A 15669-nucleotide genomic window follows, 5' to 3' on the forward strand; every position below is an offset into this window, starting at 1 on the left:
GAGAAACAATAACAACTCAATTATGTCCAACTTCCAAAACTGTTATTTTTGCTAAAAATAGCTCAGAGCCTCTCTAATCACAACCTTAACAAACTAAACAATAACAGATCAAGTGCCTTTCAGTTGTGGTATGGATTCATGGAAGTTAGAACCCCAAGAGGGCTATATACATATCACCATTTCTCCATGTTTCCATCTGAGCCAGCTGCTGGAATAAATAAACAGAACTCTGTATTCTCCACACTGTTTTAAACTCTTGATAATGGCGTGCCATGGATTTCTAGGGACACCGACCCTGAAATCATCACATGGACGTCATAATCATGGAAGGAGAAACCGGCACCAACGTCATCAGTCCACATGTTCGGCTGCAGCTGTTGCAGCAGCTGGCTCCATCTTCACATCCCTCAACAAGTCTATCTTCACATTCCACAACCGTCTCTTGCGTTGCTTCTCTAGGGTTTTCCGTCCGACTAGCTCAACTCCTAGCCGTAAACAAGGCTACAAAAAGCTCAAGAAACACAAGCATCATCATCATCATCATCAGCCTCCATTGGGAAAACATAACGACAAGAAAAGAACCATCGTTCTTGATCTCGATGAAACATTGGTGCACTCATCTATGGAACCACCAGTCCGAGCCAACGTAGATTTCATGGTGAGGCTAAAGATCCAAGGAGTGGTTATACCCATGTTTGTAGTGAAACGACCAGGAGTCACCGAGTTTCTTGACAGGATCGGTAAGAACTACCGGGTGGCGGTTTTCACAGCCGGTTTGCCTGAATATGCTTCACAGGTTTTGGATAAACTAGACACGAACCGTGTGATCTCACAGCGGCTATACAGAGATTCATGCACAGACATGAATGGGAGATACGCCAAAGACTTGTCTCTGGTGGCTAAGACAGACCTCGGGAGTGTTTTGCTAGTTGATGATAACCCTTTCTCATACTCGTTGCAGCCAGACAATGGAGTTCACATTAAGCCTTTTGTCGATGACATGGAAGATCAAGAACTGATGAAACTTGCAGAGTTCTTCGATGGATGTTATCAGTATGAAGATTTAAGGGATGCAGCATCAGAACTTCTATATAAGAAAGTGACTTGATCCACACTCTGTTTTCAATTTTGTTTTTGCGTTGACAAAGGATGATTTCTTCCTTTTTCAACGTTGTTACCTATATAATGTGTTACTGGAAAATGTTTTATATAAACAAGAAAAATCGGTAATGAAAAAAAGAAGTTTTGGACTAGTACATTATTTGTTAAATACACTTTGAATCTTGTATCATGATATGGTCTTTTTTACATGGATTCTAAATTCGTGAGTCTGTTGGCACTAGTATTTTCAAACAAGTTTGCATTTTTTTATATTTTTTGTTCTTTGTTCTTACAGTCCAGAAAAATATCTTAATCTTCAATAAATAAAATATCTAATGTTTATCAGTTTGGTAAACCACGTTAAAATCTCTATATCGTTTACATAGCGCGTCAGACATTGAGTACTAGAGAATGGAATACATAGTCTATAAGAAAGTAGTCTTGTTAGTGAAACATCCATTGGATGCTTTTAAGTTCTTACTAGAAATGCTCTTGGATAACACTCCATACAAAGTTTACTTTATGAGCTTGAGATAATTCACAGAGCAATCACCCTTTAAGCTATGAGTTTGTCCATGATTGACCTATCAAACTCCATTTAACCATATGTCTCATGAAAATCTTGTCTTTTTTTTTCTTGTGGACTTGACACTAAAAGAGAATAGTTTCAATAAATGAATGTATGGAACACCTAAACAATTATACTTGATAAAATATCAATAACTGATACATATTGGATAAACCCTTTCGAAAGTTTTTTGTTTTGTTTGGGTTGTTATTGTACAATATTATATTAAAACTTGAAACAACTTTCAAGTTTAAAACAAATTCTAACAAATTGGTTAACTAGTTCACCACGCATTCAAAACCATGCCAGTGAAGTAGCAAACAACTGCAGCAGCAATACAATTCAAGTGTAAAGCCATTGTAACCTTCAACTGTATGTACATTGTTGTCCATGAGTACATGAAACAGCAAAACTATGTTCAAATTGTCTCAACTGAAATTTACTAAAACTAGGCATCTGCTCTACTTCGCCTCTAAAACTCCCATAAACAAACAAAACTAAACCAAATGTAGATATAATCATATAAAAGTTAGCAGAACAAAAAATTCAGAATCATCTTACCACTACCAAGCTTTCCATCTGAATAGCTGCAAACTTGTTTTGTCTTCATTGGGGAATCAAGCAAGCCGAGAGAAATCAAATGGCATATGAGAGAATCATTGAAAACAAACACCAAAATAATCTATTCATGTCCATCTTTACATTCCATTGCCGCCTTCTGCGTTGTGTTTCCAGGTGCATTACAGCCACCACCATCATCTATCCAACAACCACAAAACATGACGACTACACAAAACTCGAGAACCAACCTCAGACAGAACATACCAACACGAAAAGGACAATCATCCTCGATCTTGACGAAACCTTGGTTCACTCCACGACCCAAATGCCTGGAGTCAGATACGATTTCATGGTGCTGGTGAAAATGGAAAGCGAGATTATGCCAATCTTTGTGGTGAAACGACCAGGGCTGACTGAGTTCTTGGAGAGACTTAGCGAAAGCTTCGAAGTGGTGGTTTTCACAGCTGGTCTGGAAGACTATGCTTCACAGGTTTTGGACAAGATAGACAGGAAAGGTGTGATCACGCAGAGGCTGTATCGGGACTCGTGCAGGGAAGTGAATGGAAGATATGTGAAGGACTTATCTATGGTAGTGGGGGAAGATCTTGGAAGTGTTTTGATAGTTGATGACAATCCGTCTTCTTACTCGTTACAGCCAGAGAATGGAGTGCCTATAAAGGCTTTTGTGGATGACCTGAGAGATCAAGAACTCATGAAGCTCGTGGAGTTTCTTGAAATATGTTATGCGTATGAGGATATGAGGGATGCAGTTCAGGATTTTCTGGCTAACTAGCTTATATTAAATTTTATTTCCAGTTATGTTTTTTCCTTTTGTTGAGCGTTTTCTTTTGGGTTTACATGTTAAGGGGGTGGGAGAAAACTAATTATAGGTACTAGTTTTTTTTGGGTTGAAAAGGGATGCTTCCTTCTTAAATGTTGCACCATGTACAAAGCAGATGTTTATGGAATAAAAAAGGGTTTAGGTTTAGTATAAAATTTCCCTACTGCTTTATGATCCTATAGCAAATAACATTGTTACAGTTCCTGAGTTCAAGCATTTCTTCAGCCTGAACAAGGTTTTAACAAGATCTTTGCTGACTTTGGCCTTAGCTCTGCTCCTAAATTCCAAATCAGAGCAGTGACACAAAGAACAACTCCAATACGCAATATAATTGCTATTAGAACAAACAAGTCATAACCTTGCTTAAGACAAACAATCAATCACAGTCGACAAATGAGAGGAAGTAAAGCACTTGATAAATTCAGCTCCTTCCACAATCGACAAAGCATAATTTTTGAACATTTCGCTGACAATGTTCTAACTTCGAGAACATTGTCATCAGACATTAATAACAAAAGTGACGAGCTCAAAAACTAAAACAAAACAGGAAAGAAACATCTTACAAATAAGATACAAGAATCAATAAGATCCAGTACATTCCAAAACTTGTGAGAATCAAATCAATTACAACGATGAGACAAGCCATTCAATAAAAGTCAAAATTTGGAAAGAAGAAAATAGCTTTCTCTCTATATATATGATTCCGACCAAACGCTCCACAAGAAGTGCAACATATTTAGATAAAAATCTGTTAAATTTATAGCTCACAGCGGAAGACTTGACTAGGAAGTCGCAAGGCTTCGGCTTTACCGAAACACAAGTCGTCGAGAGCTTCGCTACGACACCATCTGCATCTAGGGAAACCCGAACATTGAGATCTGGTCCGCATCTCGCAGCACTTGGGCTTTCTACTAGTCTTGTTCAGCTTCGGATTCGTCTTGATCTCCAACAGCTCCCGATCCAAAACACGAACTTCAGATTCAGAAGACGAAGAAAGCGATGGACATAGTAAAACGAGGAGGAAGATAATGAGTAGGAGGAGTGTGAGAGACGAGAAGCTTGAGCTAGATTCCGACATTGACACAAAAGAAAAGCAGCTCCTGTTTTTTCTTCGATATTCTTTTTTGGAAAGTTTTCTTCTTTCTGTAAAATAACTCTCGAGGAAAGAGGGAGGAGCTTGTCAAGATCCGGACCTCATCTAGTCGGCCTACACTCGTGTGAAAATTATTCACGCGCGCGTGTGGGCGCAAGTTACGGACACCGTAGACAAAGACAGTCGCTTTGTAAAGGAAGCATTTTACTTTCAACTTCTTTTTTTATTTTTTTTTTGGGAAATCTGTTTTTTTATAGAAAAAAAATGGTAATTATGTCTCAGACTAATTTATACTACTTTATGTCATATTAGACTAATTTTTTCCAAAATGGCAGTAATGCCCTTAAAATTGTAATTTTTTTAAAAGGATATATATTGAGTTTGACAAGGGGGATCGATCGATCGCACTTTACAAGTTATACTGATCGACCTGGTCCATTTCACTCGATCGGTGAAGGTCGATTTACACAGATCGACCGATCTGTAAGAATAGATCGATCGATCCCGTGCCGAGGAAAGAATCCCAAATCGATTTTTTTGGTTTTGTATGATTATATCCGGATTGATTCCCACTTGATTTGAACCGACCAAGCATGATTTCAACTCTTTAAACTCGATTTCTCTGGGATGAAACCCATAATTTCCCATTCACGAATAAAGAGAGACAAAATCAAATTCTCACCCAAGTTCATTAACCCTAACTCACTCAATTTCACTCTGATTTGGACGATTAGTTGGCCTAACCCATACGATTTCGTGAGCTTTTTACGAATCTATCACTCTTTAGTTCGTTCTACAAAGGTATGAAACTCTATCTACACTTCTTTTTAGAGTTTGAAAATAGAAAGGTAAAAGGTAAATTTTTTGAGTTAGTTAGGATGTTTAGGCTTCAATCATGTGTTAAGGTGATGATTAGAGAAGATTTTGTACACAATATGGCTTAAATCATATTTTTGGGATAGATTTAGGAATTTTAGGTTTTGTTTTAAAAAAAAAAAATTAAAACACCATAAAATTGAAATTAATACAGTGAGAATGTTAATTCTTTGACATTGGTTATTGATAAAGTATTAAGAGACATTATTTAACTGAGCTGTGATATTTGTTATTAATAGATATATGTTGTATTGTTTTCAATTTTCAGGTATGGAGTTAGAGTTGCCTAATCGTTTATACGGTGAGGGATTGGAACCTCAGGTTAAGAAGATTAATAACAGCTGCCGACTAAAACTTCTCGAGTTGCCAGAATTCGATGAAGTTATGAAAGATCCCATTTTTTCACAGATTATGGTTATCCAGAAGAATGATCTGAAGTTTTCGGCGAGGTTGGTACACTCTTTCTTGTGTAAGGAATTGATGACAGGCAAGAGACATGAGAAGTGGTTCACTTTCGCTAGGAGACCTCTGCGTTTTGGATTGCAAGAGTATCATGCTGTCACTGGTCTGAAAGTGAAGCGAGAGAATAACAGTGGGTTAGTGACATGGAAAGATGATGATGGTTTTTGGAGCAAGCAGATAAAGACAAATGAAAAAATAAATTTGCAGATCATTAAAAAGAAGCATTTGGAAGAGAGCAATACCTGGACTTGGGTTGATAGGGTGAGACTGATATATCTTTGCGTTATTATGGGTGTGGTGATGGGGAAGGATGAGAAGGTGAATATCCCGCATCTGTACATGAAGTTGGCGATGGATTTGGAGAAGCTTCGAAATTACCCATGGGGTCTGTATTCGTTTGATTTCCTTCTGAAGCAAATTGATAAAACAAGGCATAAATTAGAGCAGAAAGAGGGGTATCTGATGGAAGGATTCTTGTTTGGTTTCCAAATTTGGATAATGAAAGTTGTTCCTGCTTTAGGAGAGATTTGTGGTACAAGAGTCAGTAAAAATTTTACAGGTCCATTGTGTGGTAATTAGAGAGGATGTGCAAAATGTTCTTATGAAGATATCATTGGCGTTGAGAACTTATTCCCAGAAAATGTATGCATATATTTTTCAAATTAAAATATTTATTGTCTTGTTCACTTTACTAATGATTTGATTGTTTGTAGGAGATTTTGCATTCATTCATGGAATCCCACATAGATGGAGTGGTCCTTTTGGCAACTGATTTTGTACAGAAGGATGAGAAGAAAGATGAAAGAGTAGATCGCATTTTGGATATGATCAATAGTAAACATGATTGGAGCAATCATGTTTGGGGAGTAAAAGAAGCTACGAACTCTGCATTTGAGGAATCTGGCGAAGAGAAAGGAGAGGATCAAACAGCTGATACTGAGAGAGGTGAAAATAGTCATGTTGTAGGGAATGTTGATGGCACAGCTGATGTTTCGGGAAGAAACAAGAGAAAGCATGCAGACCGAGGAGCAGAGTTAAGGAAGAAGAATGTTTTGTGCCACCTAGCTGCTTCATCAAAAGGGAATATTGACACAGATATGAAAAATTTCTTGGAGGATCTGGTACAAGCTTCTTTTACTACTTTTGGGGAGAAATTTCGTCAGCAGTTCTCGGACAGGTTGGGTAACTCTCTCGGCGAACGCAACGCAGAATTTATCGACTCTGCAGGATTGTTTGTCCTAATGTCATACTTGTATCCATGAAATTGACATCTAGCCCACTTTTTGACATCTGCTTCCATAAGATAATTTCCAATTGCTGGACTGATATTGCAAACATGAGCAAACGTCTTCTTGAAATCAACCACTCTATAAGCCTTTGAAGCCTTAGAAATCAACCCAGCTAATCCCTTCCCCTTGAAATATGATATCACATTATTCAACAAATGATGAATACAAATACCATGTCTCGCTAGCGGATACACTTTCTCCAGTGCCTTCGCTATTGACACTTGTCTATCCGAAATAAAAGCCAAACCATTATCATCATCAACAACAACTTTTAATTGTCTCATAAACCATTCCCAAGACTGTTCATTCTCAGAGTCTACTATCCCAAATGCAATAGGATATAAATTTTAATTTCCATCTATAGCAGTTGCAACCAGTAGCACCCCTTTGAATTTACTCTTCAAGAATGTTCCATCGACAACAATGACACGCCTCACGACTGTGTTAAAGCCTCTGATCGATTTACCAAACGCTATAAACAGATATCGAAATCTACCATCGACGTCAGTCTTGTAAGAGGAATGTGTACCCGGATTGGCCTCTCGCAGCATGTGCAAGTATTTTGGTATTTTTCCATAACTTTCCTCTGGAATACCTCTAACAGCATTGACTGCATATTCACGGGAATCCCATGCTAAAGAATCAGAGATCTCACATCCATAATCATTACGCATAATCTGAACAATATATTTCGCTTTAGGCCATTCCTTGATACCTTCATATTTATGCATTAGCAGACTGCCTATCGTTTTCGCTGAAGCTGTCTTTCCGGCAATGGTTTTGTTTGAAGGTGCGCAGGAATGTACACCGACATATTTCTTAATAATAAAATATGTGGAGCCCTTCAAACACTCAGCTCGAGCACCCCAAAAGCACACCTTATCAGCGCATCTAATACACCAAACTGATTTATTGGAGTTGGTAACTGTGTAGTGAAAATTATGCTTCATTGCACATAACTCAAACCTCGCTTTCAAAACTGTTTTGTTGAGGAAAAGATCTCCCGTCTTAACCAATTCCACCACCTGACTCTTTGCCAATTTTTCTCTGTTTTCTTTTTCAGAATTGATCTTGTCAGCATCATAATCATCTCCTTCAACCTCGTCTTGCTTCATCTTTCCTTTCTTCTTTTCGTTATGCTTGTCAGCATCATAATCATCTCCATCAACTTCACTTTGCTTCATCTTCCCTTTCCTCTTCTCGTTATGCTTAGCCCCCTTAACAATATTTGAAGCGGTCCCAATGTCACAAGGATTTCGCTCGTTCCCTTCACTAGTACTTGCATCAGTTGGCATCTTATTAAGATCAATGTCGATCTTATTTGGATTTCCTTGCTTTGCTTTATAGCTGACACACAATTGAGTTGACTGATGCTTCTTACAAAACCCTAGAAAATTTTGAACTTGCCTTGAGTTTCCAATGATCACTGGTGGACATTTTGATGAATTGATCAATCCAATAGGAAGGTAACTCAACTTCAAATCAGCATATGTTTCTTCAAAACCAAAATCCTCTATAACGCTTTTCTGTAACCCTTCCAGAGAAGACTTCAATTCCACAGCAAGTAACCTTCCCCCTTTCTTTTTATCAACATTAAAACTCCAACCTGAAGATACAACTAATTCCCAAACACCACATGAAGCATAGACATGAATCATGGTAGAAATAATGTGAAAATTTTGTGAAAATTCTGTGAACAATCAATGGAATATAGAAGACGGCGAAGAAGGTTGCCAAGATTTTTTTTGTCGCTTTTTTTGTTCCTTTTTCGTTTTTTTTTAAATCGATTTTTAAAAAAAATATAAAAGTGAATATTCTCAAATATTTTGTTTCCATATTTTTAGGAACTGATTTTTTATCCGTATAATACAACTAATATGTAGAAATCAGTTTCTACAGTTTTTTAGAATTATAGTAATGTTTAGAATTTGATTTCTACATGTTTTAGATTTATAGTAAATCTGTAGAAGTCGGTTTATACATGTTTTAGAATTAGATTAATGTGTAGATTTCGATTTCTAAGAATTTTAGAATGGTGGGTTAAGCGCGGAATGTGTATTCTACATATTTGTAGAATACTCCTATTTACGTAGATCACGTATTCTAAACATTGTAGATTCAATGAAAAAAGTAGATTTCGTTTTCTACTTCGTAGAATGTCATTTCTACTTTTTTTAGAACATAATCTGAAATTTATAATTTTAACTTTTTTATAACTAGAAAATATACCATTAAGTTCATATAGGTATTTTAACAAATGTTACTATTTTTCCAAAAAAATTTTGTCTGTAAAACTATTTATTAAAATTATTTTCATAAATATTAAAAGGTATTATAGGAAAATATGACACAAAATATAGATTATTCTAAAGGGACATAGTTACTATTTTTTTAATCTAAAAAATAGTTTTCCCTTTTTTTTTTGAGAAAGATTTTACTTTTAACTTGGTACTCTACGAAGAAGTGTGAAACTTTATCGAAATCTATTCCCTTGCATTGATTATTTCGTTTGGTTTGTTGAATGTTTTTTTTTAAGTTAAATTCGGATCTATTAAAGACAGAGACTTAACTTTTTAGTGGATTACAAATAGACCTTTTCTTGAGCGTTCAAATGAGCCGAAAGCAATAGTTCATATCCGTGTGACCAGCGAAGTTTGAACCAGGGTTCACCGTATTAAATTTATTTTCTCAAGCGCCACCAGACTACCACCACTCTTCGTCAAAGTTTTCTGCGCAGATTGATCCATTTTAATACATTGGTTTCTTGCAATGAGCCTTTTTTTATTTTACATTGATGAGCTTTGGTTCTTAGTTCTTACTGATTTGTGGTATGCGTCAGAAATGTAGAATCGAAGTGCATAGTTTAATCCCCCTTCAAGATAACTTTTAAAATCCATTTTTTTTTACCAAAAAAACATGTTCCTAAATTCAAAACACTAAAATTAGTTGATTAATTTTACAAAATCGAATTATCATGTGGATTAAGCTTTGAAAGTTATTAGTCGGTCGGAAATTTAAGTGGTCGGAAATTTAAGTTTTCCTGTCCGGAAAAGGAATAAAAAAGACAGAGACATGTGAACGGACAGATGTGTTAAATTCCTACGTGCCTTAAGTTAAAACCAAGAATCCAATCCTCCTTTACTTTAAAAAGAGAAGTCACTTTAGTGATTTTTGCTGAGGTGACACTCATATAGAACTTCTCAGGAAAAACGTTATAATTCTATTGGCTGGTTTTTTTTGAATTTTTCTTTTTCATTTATTTTAATCAATCGCTTATGTAGACAAACCCAAAACTATTGTCAATTTCGTTAAGCCCATATATAGCTAGGGGATAATAATTATCGATTTAGTTTAGCCTTGGGTACCGGTTCGGGTCGGGTATTTCAGATTTTCGGATATTTCAGTATAGAGGTATAGAACCCGTTCGAGTATTTCTATACTTCGAGTCGGGTTCGGGTATTTTTAGTTCGGATTCGGTTATCTCGGATCTGGTTCGGATATTTAGATTTTGAAAAAAAAATAAAATTTTCATTTCTCAAGTTTCTTATATTTAAAAATATAACTTTCAGTTAACTATTTTTTTTATTTTTAATAGATTGAATAGTTAATAGATTTGGACATAACATTTTAAAACTAAAAAGACATTAATTTAGTTATTTTTTTTAAATTTCGGATGTAACTTTTTGTTAATTTTTTAAATAAAAAACTTGACATGCATTTTAAGTGAGTAGCAAATCATTTTTTTCGTAATTGTATGTATTTCATATGAACTTAAAGTATGTGTAGTATCAATATAAATATTTTATATAAAATGAGAGATGTAAACTAAAAATATAAGGTTAATTATACATATGTTCGGTTATTTTCGGATATCCATTCGGGCTCGGGTATTATCCGTTCGGGTTCGCGTATCCAATCTCTCCTTATTCAATACCCGTTTGCGTATTTTGCTACTTCGGTTCGGATTTCAGTTCGGGTTTTTCGGATCGGGTTCGGGTGCCACTTCGGATATCGGGTAAAGTGCCCACCCCTACTAATTAGGTTGTTTGTTTTTAATAACTTACCTTTCTAATATGGATTACTTGCGCAAGTTAAAATCATTAAATATGCAAATAACTTATTGACAAAATTTGTTTTTAATAACTTACCTTTCTAATATAGATTATTTGTGCAAGTTGAAATCATTAAATATGCAAATCATTTATTCACAATATGGATTACTTGCGCAAGTTGAAATCATTAAAAACTTTCCTTATTATTCAAACGGTAAACTTGTGCATGTTGATATCATATTTATTATATTGCTTACAAAATATTTTAATGTTTCTAATTAGGTTGTTTGTTTTTAATAACTTACCTTTCTAATATGGATTACTTGCGCAAGTTAAAATCATATCATATGCAAATAATTTTTTGACAATACACATTTAATATATTTCTTTAAACGATTTTATTATTTATTGTGCAAAATATTAAAATCATTAATATGAGAATAAATCGACTGTATATATATAGGAGATACCCAAGGTCTTAAAATACAAACATTCTCTTTTCATTCTTTAAAGTATTATTCACAAATCTCTCCTCTCATACTATTAAGGTATTACGACAATGCTGCTTGTGTGCTAAGAAAAATGTGTTTACACGAAAAGGCTCCTCATCTTTAGAACCCTGAACTCAACTCTTTGTGTCTTGTCTCCAAAAAGCATGTCTGGTCTATCTTTTCCATGTGTTGAATACTGGTAACGACAATATGGTCTTCCTTTTTTTATATGTAGACCAGGTCGTGAGAGCGATAGTGATCCAGAAAACCTTGATTGAACATGCTGAGAAGCTTCGCGAAGTTAAAGCAGTTCTTGAAGAGGTTCTTTAGTACTTTCTCTCTCTTTGGTGAATATTGTCCGGGAAAGTATTACATAGTATCATTTAGTAATACTATCTTATATCATATTTTTTTGTTGAATATACTATCTTATAAGTATGCTAGCATTATGCATTTTTTATTTAATTCATGAGATCATTTTCTCACAGCAGAGAACTTTTTGGAATGGCGCAGGGAGAAAATTTTTCAGGGATATACAGGAAGGTTCAACTGAAGCCGCTGAAGTGGGATGGTGAAGGCGAAGAATAAAGACCTGTAGAGGCTCTTATGATTCTTAAATACGACGGTGTTCTAACTCACGCTGGTAGAAAACAGGTGTTTACATACTCTACCATTTAACTTGTCATTGTTATATATATATATATATATATATGTTTTCCAAATATGGAAGAATTGTTTAACTTATTGACGTTTAACATCACTTGCCATATAATCTAACGAATATTACAAATAACAATTTATGGAAACTATTCTCGAAATTATTGAAAGACTAATAATGTTTTATTTATTACTTTTAATATTTATAACCTATAAAATAAATTGAACGAAAATTTATATAACATAATTATAATAGTGTTATCCTCTACTTGATGAACTGTGTTCGAATATAATTATATAATAACTATTTTAAATATTACAAAATCCAAAAATGTTTATTAATATTATTTTTAAATTATTTATCGTTGTTTAAAGAATAAATTTATCATAATTTTAAAATAATTTATAAAATGCTTACAAAATGCAAGACAAACTTTCACTTTCAAGAGTTAAGTCGAGATCTGGATTAAAAATCCTAATAACTGGTAAAGAAGGGAAGCCGAAGACAAAAACATTGAATGTTGTCTACAAACAAATTTTTCAGAATATTCCGTAGTCACGGTACGTAATTTTAATCTACTTTTTTTCAAATACAAATTTTAAAATATATAAACTATTACAATTATTTATTTTTTGTATTTGCCAGATGGGTTGTGATGAGTTAGGAGACCGATGACGGTATGTCAATTTAATATTATTTCATGTTCAATAAAATTTAGAAATTTATAAATCTATCAAATAATGTTAACCCGTCAAATTGCTTACAAAATTTATTTAATTTTGTGCACGTTTCAGTTGAATTTGCTTTCTTTATCGAGAAATGTACTTCAAAATTTATATTATTTATGGATAATATTTTGATTTTTTTATATTTTCTTTTAATATGTCTACATAAATGTTTGTTTATTATTTATGGAAAAATAATATAATAAAGAATTACGACACATATACAATCCTCCTATACATTAAAAGAGAAGTCATTTTAGTGATTTCTGCTGACATGACATTAATATAGAGCTTCTCAGAAAAATTGTTATAATTCTATTGGTCGATTTTTTTGAATTTTATTTTTCATTTATTTTAATCAATCGCTTATGTAGACAAGCCCAAAACTATTGTCGATTTCGTTAAGCCCATATATAGCTAGGGGATAATAATTATCGATTTAGTTTAGCATTGGACAAGATTTAGAACTAAGACAAATATTAAAAAAATTTCTTATTATTCAAACAGTAAACTTGCGCATGTTGATATCATATTAATTACATTTGCTTAGAAAATATAATAATGTTTCTAATTAGTAGGGGTGGGCGTTCGGGTACCCGTTCGGGTTCGGGTCGGGTATTTTGGATTTTCGAGTATTTCGGTATAGAGGTGTAGAACCCGTTCGGGTATTTCTGTACTTCGGGTCGGGTTCGGGTATTTTTAGTTTGGATTCGGTTATTTCAGATCGGGTTAGGATATTTAGATTTTGAAAAAAAAATTAAAATTTTCATTTCTCAAGTTTCTTATATTTAAAAATATAACTTTCAGTTAACTAATTTTTTATTTTTAATAGATTGAATGGTTAATAGATTTAGACATAAAAATTTAAAACTAAAAAGGCATTAATTTAGTTATTTTTTAAAAAAATTTGGATGTAATTTTTTGTTAAATTTTTAAATAAAAAACTTGACATGCATTTTCGGATCGGGTTTGGGTGCCACTTCGGATATCGGGTAAAGTGCCCACCTTTCTAATATGGATTACTTGCGCAAGTTGAAATCATTAGATATGCAAATAACTTATTGACAAAATTTGTTTTTAATAACTTACCTTTCTAATATAGATTACTTGCGCAAGTTGAAATCATTAAATATGAAATTTAATCATTCACAATATGGATTACTTGCGCAAGTTGAAATCATTAAATATTATCGATTTAGTTTACCCTTGGGCAAGATTTAGAATTAAGATAAATATTAAAAACTTTCCTTATTATTCAAACAGTAAACTTGCGCATGTTGATATCATATTTATTACATTGCTTACAAAATATTTTAATGTTTCTATTTCGGTTGTTTGTTTTTAATAACTTACCTTTCTAATATGGATTACTTGCACAAGTTAAAATCATATCATATGCAAATCATTTTTTGACAATACATATTTAATATCTTTTTTTAAACGATTTCATTATTTATTGTGCAAAATATTGTGCGTCATTAATATGAGAAATAAATCGACTGTATATATATATGAGACACCCTAGGTCTTAAAATACAAACATTCTCTTTCCATTCTTTAAAGTATTATTCACAAATCTCTCCTCTCATACTATTAAGGTATTACGACGATGTTGCTTGTGTGCTAAGAAAAATGTGTTTAGACGCAAAGGCTCCTCATCTTTCATCGACTCCGCCACCCACTTTGCCTTGGAAGTATTATATGCTACTTGATGAATCGACTCTGCCACCCACTTTCATCGACTCTGCCACCCACTTTACCTTGAAAGTATTATAGAAAGATTAATAATGTTTTATTTATTACTTTTAATATTTATAAACTATAAAATACAATGAACGAAATTTTATATAAGATAATTATAATAGTTTTATACTCTACTTGATGAATTATGTTCGAATATAATTATATAATAACTATTTTAAATATTACAAAATCCAAAAATGTTTATTAATATTATTTTTAAATTATTTATCGTTATTTAAAGAATATATTTATCATAATTTTAAAATAATTTATAAAATGCTTACAAAATGCAAGGCAAACTTTCACTTTCAAGAGTTAAATCGAGATCTGGATTAAAAATCCTAATAACTGGTAAAGAAGGGAAGCCGCAGACAAAAATATTGAATGTTGTCTACAAATAAGTTTTTCAGAATATTTCATAGTCACGGTACGTAATTTTAATCTACTTTTTTTTCAAATACAAATTTTAAAATGAATAAACTGTTGCAATTATTTACTTTTTGTATTTGCTAGATGGGTTGTGATGAGTTAGGAGACCGATGACAGTATGTCAATTTAATATTATTTCATGTTCAATAAAATTTAGAAATTTATATATCTATCAAATAATGTTAACCCGTCAAATTGCTTACAAAATTTATTTAATTTTTTGCAAGTTTCTAATTGAATTTGCTTTCTTTATCGAAAAATGTACTTCATAATTTATATTATTTATGGATAATATTTTAATTTTTATTATATTTTCTTTTAATATGTCTACATAAATGTTTGTTTATTATTTATGGAAAAATAATATTATTCACCTAAAATAAAAAATTACGAAACATATACAATACAATTCTAATTAATGATAATATAAAATCTGTTACTTCTAAAACTATACACTATTTATTCTATTTTTTGAATGAAAGTATCTTCATAAACACACAAAATATTTTGTGACGTTGCAATTGTACATACACACAATATCTACCTTTTCATACTGACGTTACTGTGTTTTCTCTCGTGAGGTACGGACGGAGAGAGAACACACGGTGCGGAGCGATCACCTAGTTTTAATTACTATGCCAACTTGTCACCACAATTATTAATTACTTTTCCATGCAAAATTCTGGAAATTTAATAATGACATTGGATGCGAAATAAATGCCTTTTTCCATCATAAATTAATTACATAAATAAATACTTTTATAAACTCAGATCTCTGTT

The 15669-nt window shown here is 33.1% G+C and overlaps 2 protein-coding genes across 2 annotated transcripts; both read left to right on the top strand.

Annotated features, from left to right (window-relative positions):
* The first annotated feature begins 38 nt into the window (after window positions 1-38).
* On the top strand, window positions 39-1724 carry LOC106360013 (probable C-terminal domain small phosphatase). Its single transcript, XM_013799624.3, has one exon. The coding sequence runs from the start codon at window positions 263-265 to the stop codon at window positions 1106-1108; it is 846 nt and encodes a 281-aa protein (XP_013655078.1). The 5' UTR covers window positions 39-262; the 3' UTR covers window positions 1109-1724.
* A 180-nt stretch (window positions 1725-1904) lies between these two features.
* Window positions 1905-3215, top strand: LOC106360012 (probable C-terminal domain small phosphatase). Its single transcript, XM_013799623.3, has one exon. It carries the CDS (start codon window positions 2310-2312, stop codon window positions 3021-3023), a length of 714 nt encoding a protein of 237 aa, XP_013655077.2. The 5' UTR covers window positions 1905-2309; the 3' UTR covers window positions 3024-3215.
* The last annotated feature ends 12454 nt before the right edge of the window (window positions 3216-15669 follow it).

Source organism: Brassica napus, chromosome C3 (genome assembly GCF_020379485.1).
Source record: "Brassica napus cultivar Da-Ae chromosome C3, Da-Ae, whole genome shotgun sequence".
Taxonomy (NCBI): Eukaryota; Viridiplantae; Streptophyta; class Magnoliopsida; order Brassicales; family Brassicaceae; genus Brassica; species Brassica napus.

Excerpts from the sequence above, each read along its gene's own strand:
- LOC106360012 (XM_013799623.3), top strand. The coding sequence starts at position 2,310 with ATGGCATATGAGAGAATCATTGAAAACAAACACCAAAATAATCTATTC.
- LOC106360013 (XM_013799624.3), top strand. The coding sequence starts at position 263 with ATGGCGTGCCATGGATTTCTAGGGACACCGACCCTGAAATCATCACAT.